The sequence below is a fragment of the Melanostigma gelatinosum genome (assembly GCF_949748355.1).
Source record: "Melanostigma gelatinosum genome assembly, chromosome: 11".
Taxonomy (NCBI): domain Eukaryota; kingdom Metazoa; phylum Chordata; class Actinopteri; order Perciformes; family Zoarcidae; genus Melanostigma; species Melanostigma gelatinosum.
This window is the reverse complement of record NC_136644.1, coordinates 8,167,095-8,181,904: the sequence shown is the minus strand read 5'-3', so window position 1 is coordinate 8,181,904 and position 14,810 is coordinate 8,167,095. Positions and strand designations below refer to the sequence as shown.

Below are 14,810 nucleotides of genomic sequence, written 5' to 3'. Positions count from 1 at the left end.
CACTAGGTTGAAGGGAACAAACCGGGAACAAAATGATGAATGATACCTGCTAAATCCGAGGCACAAAATCAATGCTACCTTCTCCTCTTAATTTATCTTGGTCTGCTCAGTCTACAGCGCCGGTGTGAGAGTGAAGAGCATAGTGAAAGGCAGCACGGTGGATCAAGATGTACGCATCTACATCGGAGACATCATCCTATCTGTGAGTTCCTGCGAAAAGCTTTATTTTATTTGTTATTGTGCCCTCTGAAGACAAATACCTTGTTGCTGAATCTTACCGGTTCTGGAAATCTGCACAGTTTGCATCTTTGAGTGGTTCATATCAACCAATTTGTGTCTTTTTAAGCCGATGAAGGGGAATTCTTGTGGTTTTGCTTTTACTCCCATCCGTCTCTTCATCATCTCTTGTTTTCTCCTCTGGCTTTCCATCTTTTATTTTATAATTACTATTGATTTCTTTTTCACTTCCCCCTTTAATTTACCTCGAGACCGTGCGTCTCATCTACAAAAAAAATGTTGCCTCTGTCCCCATCATACCTGTGCTTTCATCCTGGTCTCTCTTCCCCTACTCCCCACTGATGCATTGTCCCCCTCTCCCTCAGGTGGACGGGGCGAGCCTGCAGGGCTGCAGCGAGCAGCGTGCCATGGAGGTGCTGAGGAGGACGGGCCCCCTGGTCCGACTGAGGTTGCTGAGGAAGGCTGTCCGCCTGAGTCACATCCTGCCCCCGATCCCTCCGCTGCAGCCCCTCCGACACTCACACAGCTTCCACGAGGGCAATCCCTACAGACTGGGCCTCAACAGGATTCAAGAGACAGGTTGCTTTGTGCTGAGAGAGGGGTTTTTAAAGGATCATATGGGGAACACATTTAGTAACGATCCACAGCTGTTACCTGCCCAGTCAGTTAAATCATGATTGAAATAACTTTCTGAGACCTGCTCAAAATAGAACAACGCTTGCTGGCAATTTCTACACATTCTTGTGTGTTTGGATCCCTGCATGTGTGTGCTCAAAATGCGTTCCCCCCCCCCCCCCCCGTCTCCCAGGAATCTGCTCCCTGCGTGAAATCTCCCGGCGAGCGGCATACGCTAACGGACGTCCCCGACACAGTTCCAGAAACGGTAAGCTCCTGCTTCCCATGCTGCACCGCGGTCTGAAACCGCATCAGGGAACTCGGAGTCTGATATGCTGATTGGACTCGGGGAACGGCGATGTGGCAGCGAGGCATGCTCTTAGATGGGTGTCTGTTTATAGCGTTGTTTGGTCGTGTGTTTATCCGACGAATTCAGCTCATTCCGGAGGATTTGTCCCGTGCTCCGCCTAGATGTGCGGCTTCATTTTGACCGGCATTTTTTTTGGGCTTGATTAGAGAACACAGCCAAATAAGCCCTGATTGCTGCGAGGTTTTAATAGAAGAACGAGAAAACATTGGTTTGCCAAGAAATCACAAGATGGTGTGTGTGAATCTGTGTGCCTGTGGTGTGTGTGTGTTGTGGTTGACATGCTGCTTTGCCACGGGAAGAATGATGTTGTTTTTTCGCTATAAAACAGCCAAAGTGATGTTTTCATATCGGGTCCTATTCTTTATTGATTGGCTCATCCATGGCCAGGAACAACAGGAATGGGAATGTGTGTGTATAAGTGAGGTGAGGGTGATTGTCTTTGTATGTGTGCACATTTTACAGGTGTGAAACTGACGCCGGCTGAGGAGGACGACCTGAGGAAGAGGTGGCAGCATGCAGTCGGACAGCGATATGAAGTCATTGTACGTCTCTGTAGTTAAAAATAATCATTTACGATGACACGCATAGAAAAACTATTCGTATTGTACGTATGTGAATGCTTTGTTATTTTATTTTTACATGTAATTTCCAATTCAAAGAAGAAAAACCCTCCCTCTTCACCGCTGAACTTCACACCACTCTTTTAGGTGTGTCAGCTGGAGCGTTTCAGTGAGACAAGCAGTCTCGGCATCAGTCTGGAGGCCCGGGCGGGACATCACTACCTGTGCTCCGTTTTACCCGAGGGCCCCATTGGCCAAAGCGGCAAGATCTTTACTGGAGACCAGATATTGGAGGTAACCGACTCGTCTGCAACTCAACTCAGCTCAAGATACGAGATCATAGAAATAGAAAAGGAGTAGCACGGATATCACCATCCGAACGTAGCAGGATGGTCGTAGCGGCGGACATTTTAACATCATCATCATTGTCATCGCGTTGTCGCGGGCTGACCTCCGTATAAACCTAGCTGACCTTTTAGCATGTCGCAGACGCACAGAGAGGTTTTTTGCAGTAACGACAAAAATAAACAAATGAGTAAAAATTTAACAATTTAATACTTCATCCGCACTCTTGTCACAGCGTAGCAAAGCCCAATGCTGTGATCCCAGATGAGTGACAACTTTGTTTGGCTCATTTTGTGTAACCGGCGTAGCATTATAGCGTGTTGGAATTAGCAAGGCTAGTTAGCTTCAATGCTACGCTGGTTACAGAAGTGAGCTGAAATGGTTGCAAAAATAAACTAATTGTACAGAAGCCGATGAGAAAAGGACCTCACTTGATTTATGACCTCAGTAAACACTGTGAACCTGAGTTTACGGTCTCAATCTATAGCTTCAAGTCTTCTTCAATACAGCATGATGTTTCTTTTGTAAACTATGGTCCCATTTAGAGTAAAATAGACCATAAAACAGGGTATGCTTTATGACGGTGCTACCTTGTGATTGACAGGTCGCTACCCTCGGCGTTGTCCGGTCAAGGAGTTCTTTGTGATTTTTACCTCTTCACATTGTAACCCTTTCACAGTGTGTTTTCAGTTCATGGAAGTTAATTGAAACTTTCTCGTCCAGAAAAATGCCTTTTTTCAACATTTGTTTGTACCCTGTCGTGTCACTTCTGGTTGCAAAAAAACGAAGATGGCGGCGTCCGAAATGCCGATTTCTAGGCTTCAAAGCCGTTGTCGACAAACCAATGGATGATGTCACGGTGACTACGTCCACTTCTTACATACAGTCTATGTGCATATTGCATTTTAAAGACATATATCTGAAACAACACCAGTTATCACCACACAATTTCAAGTGCAGCATGCAACATAAGAAGGTGGGCGTGAGTACGTGTGCCTCTGCGCATTTGAGCTTGCCCTCCTCCCCCTCCGCTGGGCCAGTTCACGCACCCACGCGTATCGTTCATCATGACGAGCACTCGCATGAACGCACGCACAGTAGCTTTTTGCTTGCTGTCTAGAAAACACTGCAAACTGTCTGGTGTCCTACATGTCTCTTTTGAGCGTGCAAGCAGACAACTGTGTCGCAGCTCAACCACTTTCATCTCCCCCAGACGACATCTGCACGGCGACGCTGCTGTTCAGCTCTGTTTTTAAATGAGCCTCGCTCGGTTTACTTTCCACTTGAAGCTTTAATTGTTCCTGCTGTGACTTCATGTGCTGTGGCCGCTAATTGCTCGACACCCCAAAACTGAAATAGCATGAGAAATATCCAATTTTAGGGAAGATTTCACTCATCATCACAATCACAGGAAGAAATACTCAAATTCAACGTTAACCTCTGATAATCAGCACAGTTGTGTTTTCTCAGGTCATTTTTCAAAAGCTTGACGCATGACTAACTCACCATAGGAATATCTATTTTAGAAAAACACTATTACTACAATATTAGAAATATACACATGTATATTAAGTATCCTCCTGGCAGGTGAATGGGATCCCTCTCGTTGGAGAGACACATAAGGAGGTGGTAAATGTTCTGAAGGAGCTGCCGAAGCATGTCTGCCTGGTGTGCTCGCACATTGTACCCCCGGCGATTCCAGACAGCGATGAGGATGAGGAAGAGGACGATGACGTCCATCTCACCCTGAAAGAGCTGCTGGCCGAGTTCAACGACAAGGTGAAGGCACACATTGGTGAAAGGGGGAATGGAGGGGTCAGGCATTAGTGTAAAACAGTAAAGACCACATTGGAATTGTTACACATCCTCTGCATTTGACATGCCACTCAGAAAATGCCCCCGACATCGTGAATCAATCTCCTTCCCTCTGTCCCCTCTGCTTGTCCCAGTTGGACCAGGGTTGTGTCATTCCCTGTCCCACGGCTGAGGACATCATCAAGCGCGGCGTGCCGCCCATGTCTCCTCCTCTGGCCATGTGGGAGAGAGATGCTCAGGTGGTCGAGCTGGAGAAAGGCGAGTCGGGACTGGGCTTCAGCATCCTGGACTACCAGGTCAGAGACATGCCCCCCGAGCCCTTCTGCAGATAGATCCATAGACTTTTATACCTTTTTATTCTGTTGTTTACTTGCATTCATCGAGCACACGATGCGTCTAATTAATCTCAAAGTCCTTGTGTATCTGCCATCCTTGTGTCTGAACTCTAGGATCCAGAAGATGTCACCAAAACAGTTTTGGTAATCCGGTCCTTGGTGCCCGGAGGTGTAGCAGATCGAGACGGTCGCCTGCTGCCTGGTGACCGACTCATGTTCGTCAACGAGAGTGACTTGGAGGGCTCCAGCCTGGATTACGCCGTGTACGTCCTGAAGTCCACCGGCTACGGCCCTGTCCGCATTGGAGTTGCCAAACCACTGCCGGTATGTAAAGAGATGGGGGCGGGGGGGTTATACCGTATACACTACTTCATGTTGCAAAGTACATGTTCTTAAAAATCCAAATGGAGACTGAATCTGTTTTTGGCTAATCCAGCAAATTGAATAAAACAAATTAAGTTGCTTCGCCACAATATTGCAAAATAGAAAAACATGTATAAATTCACTCCTGTTTCAAGGAATTCCGACTCATTGAATGTTCTAATACATTAATATAGCAATACATTACAGTAATACATTACTATTATGTTATGTGTCTGACAGTAGACATGTTATATATTGTCATACAATCTACTGTATATCATATAATTGGCTGCAGCATCTGTACCCATAAATTCAAAAGTGGACTTTTTATTCAGGATAGTTTACTTTTACATTAATAAACTAATATAGATATGCAAGACAATTACCTAATTGTGTGGGGGGGTTTTCTCGAGAGCACAGCATTTCTTCCCCTTACTGTTGTGGACTTGTGGCTTAGTAACAAGCAACACGAGAATCCAGTTACAGGCCGTCTGAATTTTTAATGCAGCTGAGAGACGAACACAATGCTCGACCACACTACAGATGGAGAGAGCGGGGGAGAGGAGAAGGAGCTGTCTAATTTACAGTCGCCTTCTTTAGCCTCACTTTTGAAGCAAATAGCCCTATTTTTTCTTTTAAATTTGATTTGAACTTTTGGATATTTTGCTTTCTCAGCTGGAACTGTGCGGCGGCTTGACGCTCATCTCAGAGAGGACTCTGAGGGTTCCCGACGATGACACCGACAGCCACTCTCAGAACAGCCTGCTAGCCGAGGCAACAGAGGCTAACACCAACCCCGAGGACAACAGCATCATTCAGCCGAGTTACATTTCAACGGTATGTCAAACAGCAAAAAAAAATAGATTTACAGTTTATTGATATTGCCGGAAAGTTCTTTTTACATATTTTCTGCTCAGTTTTTTGCGGTTTACAAAACCAGTAGAACTTTGGTCCACATGAGAGTAAAGGGCAGGTTGTCTCTTGCAGTTGGCTTGACAAATAGTTAGTGAGCTACACTGCAGAATTATTATTTTCAAGCACCAGTTCTGTGTACTCTCTGCCGAACATAGATCTGAAATAAATAGAATTGTCAGTCTTCTAAATTTGAAAGTTCCAAATCTGTTATTTTCATGCACAACCACCAAACTGATTCTCGTAAACCAGCATTTGCTTGACGCTTTGGACTCAGCAGGAAGCATCTTTGCTGTTACACTAACGCCGCATGTGTCTGAATCTTGTGGTCCATCATACAGGAAGCGTTGCTCATTACCATGCAAACCTGTGGGTCGCCATTTTGAGCTGCCCCGAAGGAGATTACCATGACGGCGTTTGTTCTCTCCCTTCACGTTCCACAGCAGCGAGCTTAGAGCCGGCTGTATCAATTACACTCGGCCAGGTAGAGAGAAAGTGCTCCGTGTCAACGACTTTGTTTCTCCATTGTGGTCTTAACTCAATCCTATTGAGGCAGCCCTTTTGTTCTCACTTTTGCTTAATTGCCAACAATTGCCTCTCAATGAAAAGTGCTTACTGCATGCACGACATTGGCGCCTCGTCCAGCACAAGGGCACCTTAATGTATCTCACACACACACACACACACACACTGAGACCCAGAGCAGCAAGAGTCAGAGTGTTCTCATCAAAGACTGGCTTGTTGCAAAGGTAGCTTCAGAACTTCAGGGCTGCTTGCACTTTCTGTGAAGGTTGAAAGTCGATCTCCTGGTTGCCCCTTTTTTTCTTTGTGAAGTTCCCCGGGGGGACCAAAGAATCTTCCTCTCTGCATGTTTTACATCTCAGAATTACTCCGAAGGCTTTCTCCCCGGAGAGTTGATAGTTCTTTGAAATCTTCTTTTTTTTTATCACATCAGAAATCTGATTGGTCGTGATGATAGTAGGTTAGGACATCAGTGCATAATGGTGTATTTTCCAAGAAGTTAGATCTGCTCCGTGTACAATAATGCGTGCAAGAGCTTATGTTGTACCAAATCTGCAATGGCAGCAGGGCCCTCGGGACGGCTGGTCGGTCTACCATTTTGATCCAGACTAAAATATTTTAACAAATGAAATGTATCTCAACTAGAATTTGATGAATATCCTCCAACGCCTCTCTGAGGTTGATATTTTTGGTTCAGGAGTCAAACATCCTGATAAAACAAGAGTAAGAGTCTAAAGCCGTGCTAGCAGCTTTGTGAGGTGTCCAAAGGTTTGCTTAAAATTTGCTAAACAGTTGAATAGAATGGTTTGGCAGGTATACCATAAACTATGTTTGTCATCTTATCATACTGTATGTAATCATATTGTATATAAGAAGTGGATTAGTCATCATGGCGTCACCCATTGGTTTGTGGAGTGCTTTTTTGAAGCCTCGAGTTCGGCGTCTTGGATTATGGCTGTCACCATCTTGGCTTTTTTGCAACCAATGAATGGAAGTTACCATATTTGGAATGTGAGAAGTGACATAGATAGCCAGATACAGCTCTGGTAGCGGCAGTGACCTGTCAATCACAGTAAGCCCACCCTAAAGCATACCCTGCTTTATGGTCTATTTGACTCTAAATGGACCATAATTTACTAAATGAACATCATGCTGTATTGACGAAGAATTACAACTAGCAATTGAGACCATAAACTCATGTTTACAATGTTTACTGAGGTAATAAATCAAGAGAGAAGGAGAGTAATTTTCTCATAGACTTCTATACAATCTGGCTTCTTTTTGCATCCAGAGGAGTCGCCCCCTGATGGCCAGTAGCGAAGATGCAAGTTTTAAGACACTTCTGCATCGACTTTACTCGGCAGAACCGTTGTCGCCTGCATCGTATCTTCGCATTTTAGCATGCTAACAGCTGAGGCTGTTAGCTAGAGGAAAAGTCAGAGGATCACCACAGTCAGCTATCCTCTGGGGACCATGACTACCTGAAGAAAGTTCCATGACAATCCTTCCAATAGTTCCTCCCACTCATTTGTGCCCTCTGTTATACCTCTCGCAGGAAAACCAGCTGCGGCATCGTTTCCACATCATGGAGGACGACTACAGGCAGCGGGCACCGCCTCTGCCCCACCGCACCAGTTTTGAGAGGACAATCACTGTTGTCCGGGGCAACCGTAGCCTTGGTATGTTCCACGTCTTTCTCATGGTGATGGTGTCTTGGTGTGTGTACGTCGTCGGCACGGCGATAATGACGCTAATAGGCGGCGGTGATGACGACCGCCCCGAAGAGTAGTGGTGTGCTCCTCGTACCTGAGAGGAGGAGATGATTACTGTGTGTGTGTGTGTGTGTGTGTGTGTGTGTGTCTGAGAGGCTAGGATTGGGGTGCATGAGCAGTAATCCATTAAAACCAATAAGTATATATTAATCTCTAGATGCATTTATGTTTATACTCCAGTGCTGAGAGTTTATTGGTGATTCAAACAAGGAAACAAACTCAACACACTACTTTGTGTGTGTGTCCGTGTGTGTGTGTGTGTGTGTTAAGATCATGTAAATGTTCATAGGTAGAAAAAACAATCAAGGTCATAACCTGCAGTCTGTGTGTCAGTGTGTTCTTTGGTTTTCATCTGTTTATATTGTTGTAGGTCTGCTTGCTGAGGTATTTAATGCAGCATGGTGTTCTGGATATCCAAATGTGGAGGGTTTACAGATGTTCTGTGTTTTATGTTCATTTAAATACATTTGAACTTCTGAGCAAGTATCTGTAAGGTATAACTGAATACCGAATAACTGGGGATTTTTTCACGAGCAATATTATTGTAGTACACTGCACTACTTTATATTCTTCCTATTATTAGGTGCCATGTCCAATTCTATCCAATGTGCAACTATGGCTAAATGCCCATATTTGGAGATGCTATTATGTACAGTACGTAGAGCGTATGGTTGGTTTGTACTGCAAGGACTGTATGGCTTTCAGAACAGGCTGTTAACGGAGAAGCTTTCACGGATCAAAATGAGGTCTTTGTTTTTTTTCTTGCCTTGCTCCTCTCAAAACATGAATACATGCAGCCTGTTTAGAAGTCTTTGTTTGTTCTCGAATGGTGTGAACCTATTGCACTGACTGTACGTTTGTGGTACCATAAATAGCTTTCGTTGAGGTCAAATCAAATCGATTTTCATGTGGGAGTTATTGTTAAAAGTTCACGCAGCAGTTTGTTATAGAAAAAAAAGCGATGTATTTTTGATGCTGTGTTAAAGTTAAAGTATAGCACTCTGGGAAGTTTGAGACATTCATTATTATCTTACCTCAGTCTTCCTCTCATGAAATGTGTGACTTCTGTTCGTCTTGTCAGCATCCGTAGCCGTGTATTCCAGGCACTACGATTGTATTGTAATTTGAATGTAATACCAAAAACAAATCCCAAACAATCAATAAACGATTTATTTGATCAAAAAAAAAATAAGCACAAAGTCATTTCTTTGACCAACTTCAAATTATGTACGACCATAGTGTTGTGGATGTGCGTAGTCCTCCAGTAGAGAGCAAAGTAGTGATGCAGGCGCCGCAGACTAGATTACCTCATTCGTCGGTTGTAGCCCTTCCTGTCTGCAGTGTGTGTGTGTGTGTGTGTGTGTGTGTGTGTGTGTGTGTGTGTGTGTGTGTGTGTGTGTGTGTGTGTGTGTGTGCGTCTGCCTCTGCCTGTTTGCATTAATGAAGTGTTTGTGTAATCCGCCTAGCGTCTGATTGGATCAACCCAAAGTCAGGTGTTTGTGCTGCTGGCATGTGCTTCCCCTGGATTCACCTGCGCCCTCTGTGGGTGTCGGCGATTGCGCGCCTCTGTGACGCATGATGCCGAGTAAATGTCAAACATGCGTAGCCATGTTTGCGTGCTAATCTGCCTTAGTGTCTGTCTTGATTATGCTGATTATTCCTGCTGTCAGGTGTGTTGTTTTGGTGACTGTCTTGTCTGTTTGGCATGCATTCAGTATGGCCTTAGCCAGAACCTCCACTCACCTGTGCCCATGTCTGTGTCTGCGTGTGCGTGTGTGTGTGTGTGCGTGTTGGCAGGGATGTCGGTGAGCGCTATCAAGGACGGCTCAGGCATGCTGGTGCGCAGCGTGGTCCAGGGGGGCTCTGTCAGCCAGGATGGCAGGCTGGGGGTGGGGGACGCCATCTTGGCCATGAACGGAGAGCCTACCTCCAATCTGACCAACGCCAGGGCCAGAGCCGCGCTCCGCAGGCACTCCGTCATAGGGCCGGAGATAAGGTGAGGAGCCAGTCGCTGTCCCAACGGCAGTCACAATATGTGATTCGTATTTGTTCTGGGCTGAAAAAAACAAACCAGAACAGGTGCAGCTCACACAACTCTGTGAAAGCTCTGCAGAGTCAGTTTCCTCTTTGGAGAAGCCAGTCTCAAGACTTAATATGAGGAAACTATAAATAAGCCGTCACAGGAAGTGAGCTGCTTTTAAGAGCAATAGGAAGAACAGATTCAATGATTCCCATCCCCCTACAAACCCATTGATGGTGACCCTCCGAATCCGATGCATTTCTAACTGTGTCACAGGCGTGCTGCAACCCCCTGGCACAAAATGTACACGGGATCACTAGATACTGATGTCTTGACATTGTATTTCGATGGAACCGCTTCAGCGGTGTCCGGAGGCGTTATGTTCTTGTGTTGTCCATCCGTCCGTTCTTGCGAACGCGATTTCCCAGGCACGCCCGGAGGGATTCATTTATTTTTTTTAACAGTTTTTAGTTTTCATTAGTTGCTACCTCACAAACACGGAAGTAATATTTAGTGTGTGGCTATCATGTAACAGGTAACATGATATCCTGGCTGTTTCTAAGTAGATCACGACACAAATCAACATTACAGCAAGAGCATCAAAGTATTGGGCACTTTTGTGGCACATTAAAAACCCAAACTGTTTCCAGTCAGTTATTTATGACAGTTATTGATATTACATTTGCTCGTTCCCTCATGCCATAGTTTAAACACGTCCTTGCTTAAATAAACGAGTAAGCTCTTAGTTTAGAGTGAATTTTGAAAAGTCCTTTGTGTATGCAGAGAACAATCATCCACTGAAAAAGAACAAAGTAATTGAATACTGCTCACATTTTCTACATCTTGACAGTGTGTGCGCCTCGAATGAGTGAGTATATGATACTTCATGAATATGCGCAGTCACAAACAGGACTGTTACTGCATTATCGTGGATAAACGTTCTTGTTGCACTTTTGGATCTCCATCACCACCTTGTTCTTTTTTGACACTGCGGTCGCAGCTGAATGAGGCGCTGCAGACATGTTAAATGATGATGATGAAATTTTAAAGATTGCCCGAGGGGGAAATTGGGTAAATTATAACTTGCTGTATAACATCAGCAGTTACGGCTCCACATCGACAATGCTTGTTTGGCTGATTGGAGATGCGCCCCACCTCCACCACCGTGCTGCCCTGCTAAACACCCACACTATCTCTCTTTCTCTTTCTCTCTCTCTCTCTCTCTCCCTCTTGCTTTTACAGGCACACACATACACAGCCCTTCAATGGTCTAACCTCTCTCTCTGTCTAACTCTCTGGCACAGCACTTAACTGGTTTGAATCCTACTTGAAGGGCCGAGAATACTTTGTGTCTGTAGCTGATTACACATCAGAGCTGACTAAAATGACATGTGGTGTTCCCCAAGGTTCAATACTGGGGCCTCTTCTGTTCAACATCTACATGCTTCCACTAGCTCAGATTATGGAAAACAACAAAGTGTGTTATCATAATTATGCAGACGACACACAAATCTACATAACTATGTCACCAGGGGACTATAATCCCATACAAGGGCTGGGTAACTGCATTGAACAAATCAACAACTGGATGTGCCAGAATTTTCTTCAATTAAACAAAGATAAAACAGAAGTAATTGTTTTTGGTACCAAGGACGAACAATTGAAAATCACCGCTCAGCTTCAGTCACTGATGTTAAAACCCACAAACCAAGCCAGAAATCTAGGTGTAGTTATGGATTCAGACCTCAACCTGAACAGCCATATCAAGACAATTACAAAATCAGCCTACTATCACCTGAAGAATATATCAAGGATTAGAGGACTTGATTTGGAAAAACTTGTCCACGCATTTATCTTCAGCAGACTGGACTACTGTAACGGTGTGTTAACAGGTCTCTGTAAAAAGTCCGTCAGAAAGCTGCAGCTGATTCAGAACGCTGCAGCTCGAGTCCTCACTAAGACCAGGAGGGTGGATCACATCACTCCAGTTCTGAGGTCTTTGCACTGGCTTCCTGTCCAACAAAGAATTGACTTTAAAATCCTGCTGTTGGTTTACAAAGCACTGAATGGTTTGGGACCAAAATACATCTCCGATCTGCTGCTACCTTATGAACCATCCCGACCCCTCAGGTCGTCTGGGACCGGTCTACTTTCTGTTCCCAGAGTCAGAACTAAACATGGAGAAGCAGCGTTCAGTTTTTCTGCTCCACATATCTGGAACAAAGTCCCAGAAAGCTGCAGGTCTGCTCAGACCCTCAGCTCATTTAAATCAAGATTGAAGACTTTTCTGTTGCTGCCACGTTCAATTGATATATTAATCAATTTCCTGCATTTCTGCATTTTATGACTGCATTTTATTTCTTACACTGTTTTTTAATTGTTTTTGAAATCTCCTTTTCTTTTGCCTTGTGTTTTGATGCTTTTAATGGTTTTATGTGAAGCACTTTGAATTACCTTGTTGTTGAAATGTGCTATACAAATAAACTTGCCTTGCCTTGCCTTGCCTAACCTCCAAAAACACCTTTTTCCTGCTATGGGAAATATCTCTGAATAATTCATCCCTCATCTCACCTTGAACAGTGTGCTTCTGAATAAAAGAGTGTTTTAAAGAGCCTCTCATCGATGCACGCCACAATACACACACACACACACACACACACACACACACACATACACAGACAACCACATTCTGTCTTCCTCTATCACCCTCACGCACACGCTCTCGCTGCCTCCTCCTGCTGACAAGCACTGCAGACAAACTAGCGGAGTGGAGGCAGATGAGTTGCTTTGGCAGCCTCAGAATAAGGCCGACATAGATGGGTGAGGGCTTGTCACTATCAAACTGCCTCTGTTGAGACACGACAGGCTGTCCACATGGCTCAGTCACAACAGCTTAGCGCGGAAGACCTCCATATTCAATCTGCCACCATGAGAGGAATCGTCTCTTTCAGCTGAATCAAACTGCGTGTCTAGGGGTAGCGTCACACCACAATGGAAGCTGGAGGAGGGGTATGGGGCTTTCATGATGTCCTTGACGCTTTACTAATATGATGTTGTTTGAGCCACAGCTGAGGTAGATCTGGGTTTATGCAAAGCATGTTTTTTCTTATTATAAGTGTTGCGTGTTCGGAAATCTTGGAACCGTCTTGAATCAGAAATTCATCTTTTAGTATACGTTTCGTCAAAAAAAAAGAAATCGTCTTGTACGAACTGCAGCACAACCAATGTGAATAGAGTGGGGCACATCTATCATTCCAGAGCACCTAAAAACATTTGACATGTAAGACAGCAGCCTTAAAGTTAGTGATTGTTTTTCAGGTCGGCAATATAAAAAGTGCGTCACTAATGGCTAATTGATGACTAATGATCCTTCGAATTATTTTGCATTATTTATTATACAGATTCAGGTGCTTCCAGCTTTCTCTTCTCTTATTTAGTGGTGTATAGTTGTTATAGATAAAGTATGTGTTTATGTGAATCGGGAATCCAGATTGTTTCCTCTTGTGTCCAAGTGTTTGTGCTAAGTGTTTGTGCTAAGCTAGCCGGCTGCTGGTTGTAGCTTCATATTTACAGTACAAACATTAGAGCGCTGTCAATCTTCTCGTTTAACTCTTGATAAGAAAGGGAATCAAATAAAATGTCAGACTATTCCTTGAAGCAGAAACGTTTAATTCTTTCCTCCTATAGTGATAAATAGAAAGGTGCACTCAGTAGAGTGCAGGTCTCTGCAAGGTGTGCAACGACCATTGCTGTATTGTATGATTGTATTAATACAACCCACAATTGGCTAACCCAACATCTAGACACCAGGAGGCTATAATGGGTCGTAAATCACACTTCATTCAAACTCAAAAACAAGCGGTGATGTATGCAGGCAATCGTCTCAAAGTCGTTGTATAAGACATTTCATACAAATTTGTTGAGCTGTTCGCTGTTAGCCATTTAGACCATATATAAGTGAGCACACTGTCTTCCCCCGCTGTGCCTCTGGGCGCAGAGCAGCGGCCGAGGGGTACTCGGCAGGGTGTAGGCCCGTTAGCTGTTAGCTGTTAGCCAAAGACACCGTCCAAAACACTAAAAGTGAGCGCACTCAGCTGTGTTATCACTAACAGCCCCCTACCGGCCGGGGGCCGGTTAAGAGTAGTGAGTGAGGAGCCAGCAGACAGTCAATGGCAGTATAAAACATGCAATAATAGGTGTTTTGAGAAAGTGTGGGTCTACGCAACCATGAGACGTCCTTGAGCGTGCAGCCATAACTGGCCACCCAAAATATTATGCAGTTTGCTGCAGCACAATGCAAAATTAGCAGTGGACAGACACAGAGGAGCACACACGCTACCAATTACATGATCATAACAATCCATCTGTCTTGTGTAGAAACCATTCATGAAGTGCCATGTAATTTACCTCGTTCCTTGTCATCCTATTAGTCATTGTTTGGTGCTGGAAGTTAAATATATGTGCAAATGTGAAAACAGAGTTAGTCATATTAATATTTGAAATGTTTTCACCCTGCCCCCCACACTTCTTTTCCCATATTCCCCCCACCCTCAGCATAACCTATGTCCCAGGCCATCAGGTGGATCAGTACCGTACCCGTCTGTGTTTACCCCCTCTGGACTCCATCGCAGCAGACAGCGCCTCATCCTCACCCACCCCGCCAACCCCTCCTCCGGAGCCTGCCTCGGCCCCGGCCAGGTCTCCTGGTCCGGTCAGAGCCGCGGCTCCGACTCCGGCTCCGGCTCCGTCCGCCCTCAAACCCGTCGCCTCGGTCAAATTCAAAGCCGCAGCTCCAGATCCTGCAGCAGTCAGAGCCACCGCTTCATCCAAAGCTCCATTCAAAGGCCCTGCCTCAGTCCCTACCATCACCCCGGCCCTAGACTCAAGGTAAGATCCAGAGGTCTCAGACGACTATTTATGGTCACCTAATCCCTACTCAGGGCC

The 14,810-nt window shown here is 44.9% G+C and overlaps 1 protein-coding gene across 1 annotated transcript in view; it reads left to right on the top strand.

Annotated features, from left to right (window-relative positions):
- The window catches only part of LOC306784581 (multiple PDZ domain protein), a gene marked incomplete at both ends in the record, with an annotated part of 32,452 nt that overhangs the window by 1,502 nt on the left and 16,140 nt on the right, over positions 1 to 14,810 (top strand). Inside the window, 12 exons of the mRNA XM_079278613.1 lie at positions 111 to 202; positions 603 to 816; positions 1,046 to 1,120; positions 1,685 to 1,764; positions 1,930 to 2,076; positions 3,715 to 3,906; positions 4,077 to 4,238; positions 4,392 to 4,601; positions 5,316 to 5,477; positions 7,630 to 7,753; positions 9,644 to 9,842; positions 14,421 to 14,753. Coding sequence (XP_079134739.1) covers positions 111 to 202; positions 603 to 816; positions 1,046 to 1,120; positions 1,685 to 1,764; positions 1,930 to 2,076; positions 3,715 to 3,906; positions 4,077 to 4,238; positions 4,392 to 4,601; positions 5,316 to 5,477; positions 7,630 to 7,753; positions 9,644 to 9,842; positions 14,421 to 14,753 — 1,990 coding nt within the window. The remainder of the gene's footprint in view (positions 1 to 110; positions 203 to 602; positions 817 to 1,045; positions 1,121 to 1,684; positions 1,765 to 1,929; positions 2,077 to 3,714; positions 3,907 to 4,076; positions 4,239 to 4,391; positions 4,602 to 5,315; positions 5,478 to 7,629; positions 7,754 to 9,643; positions 9,843 to 14,420; positions 14,754 to 14,810) is intronic.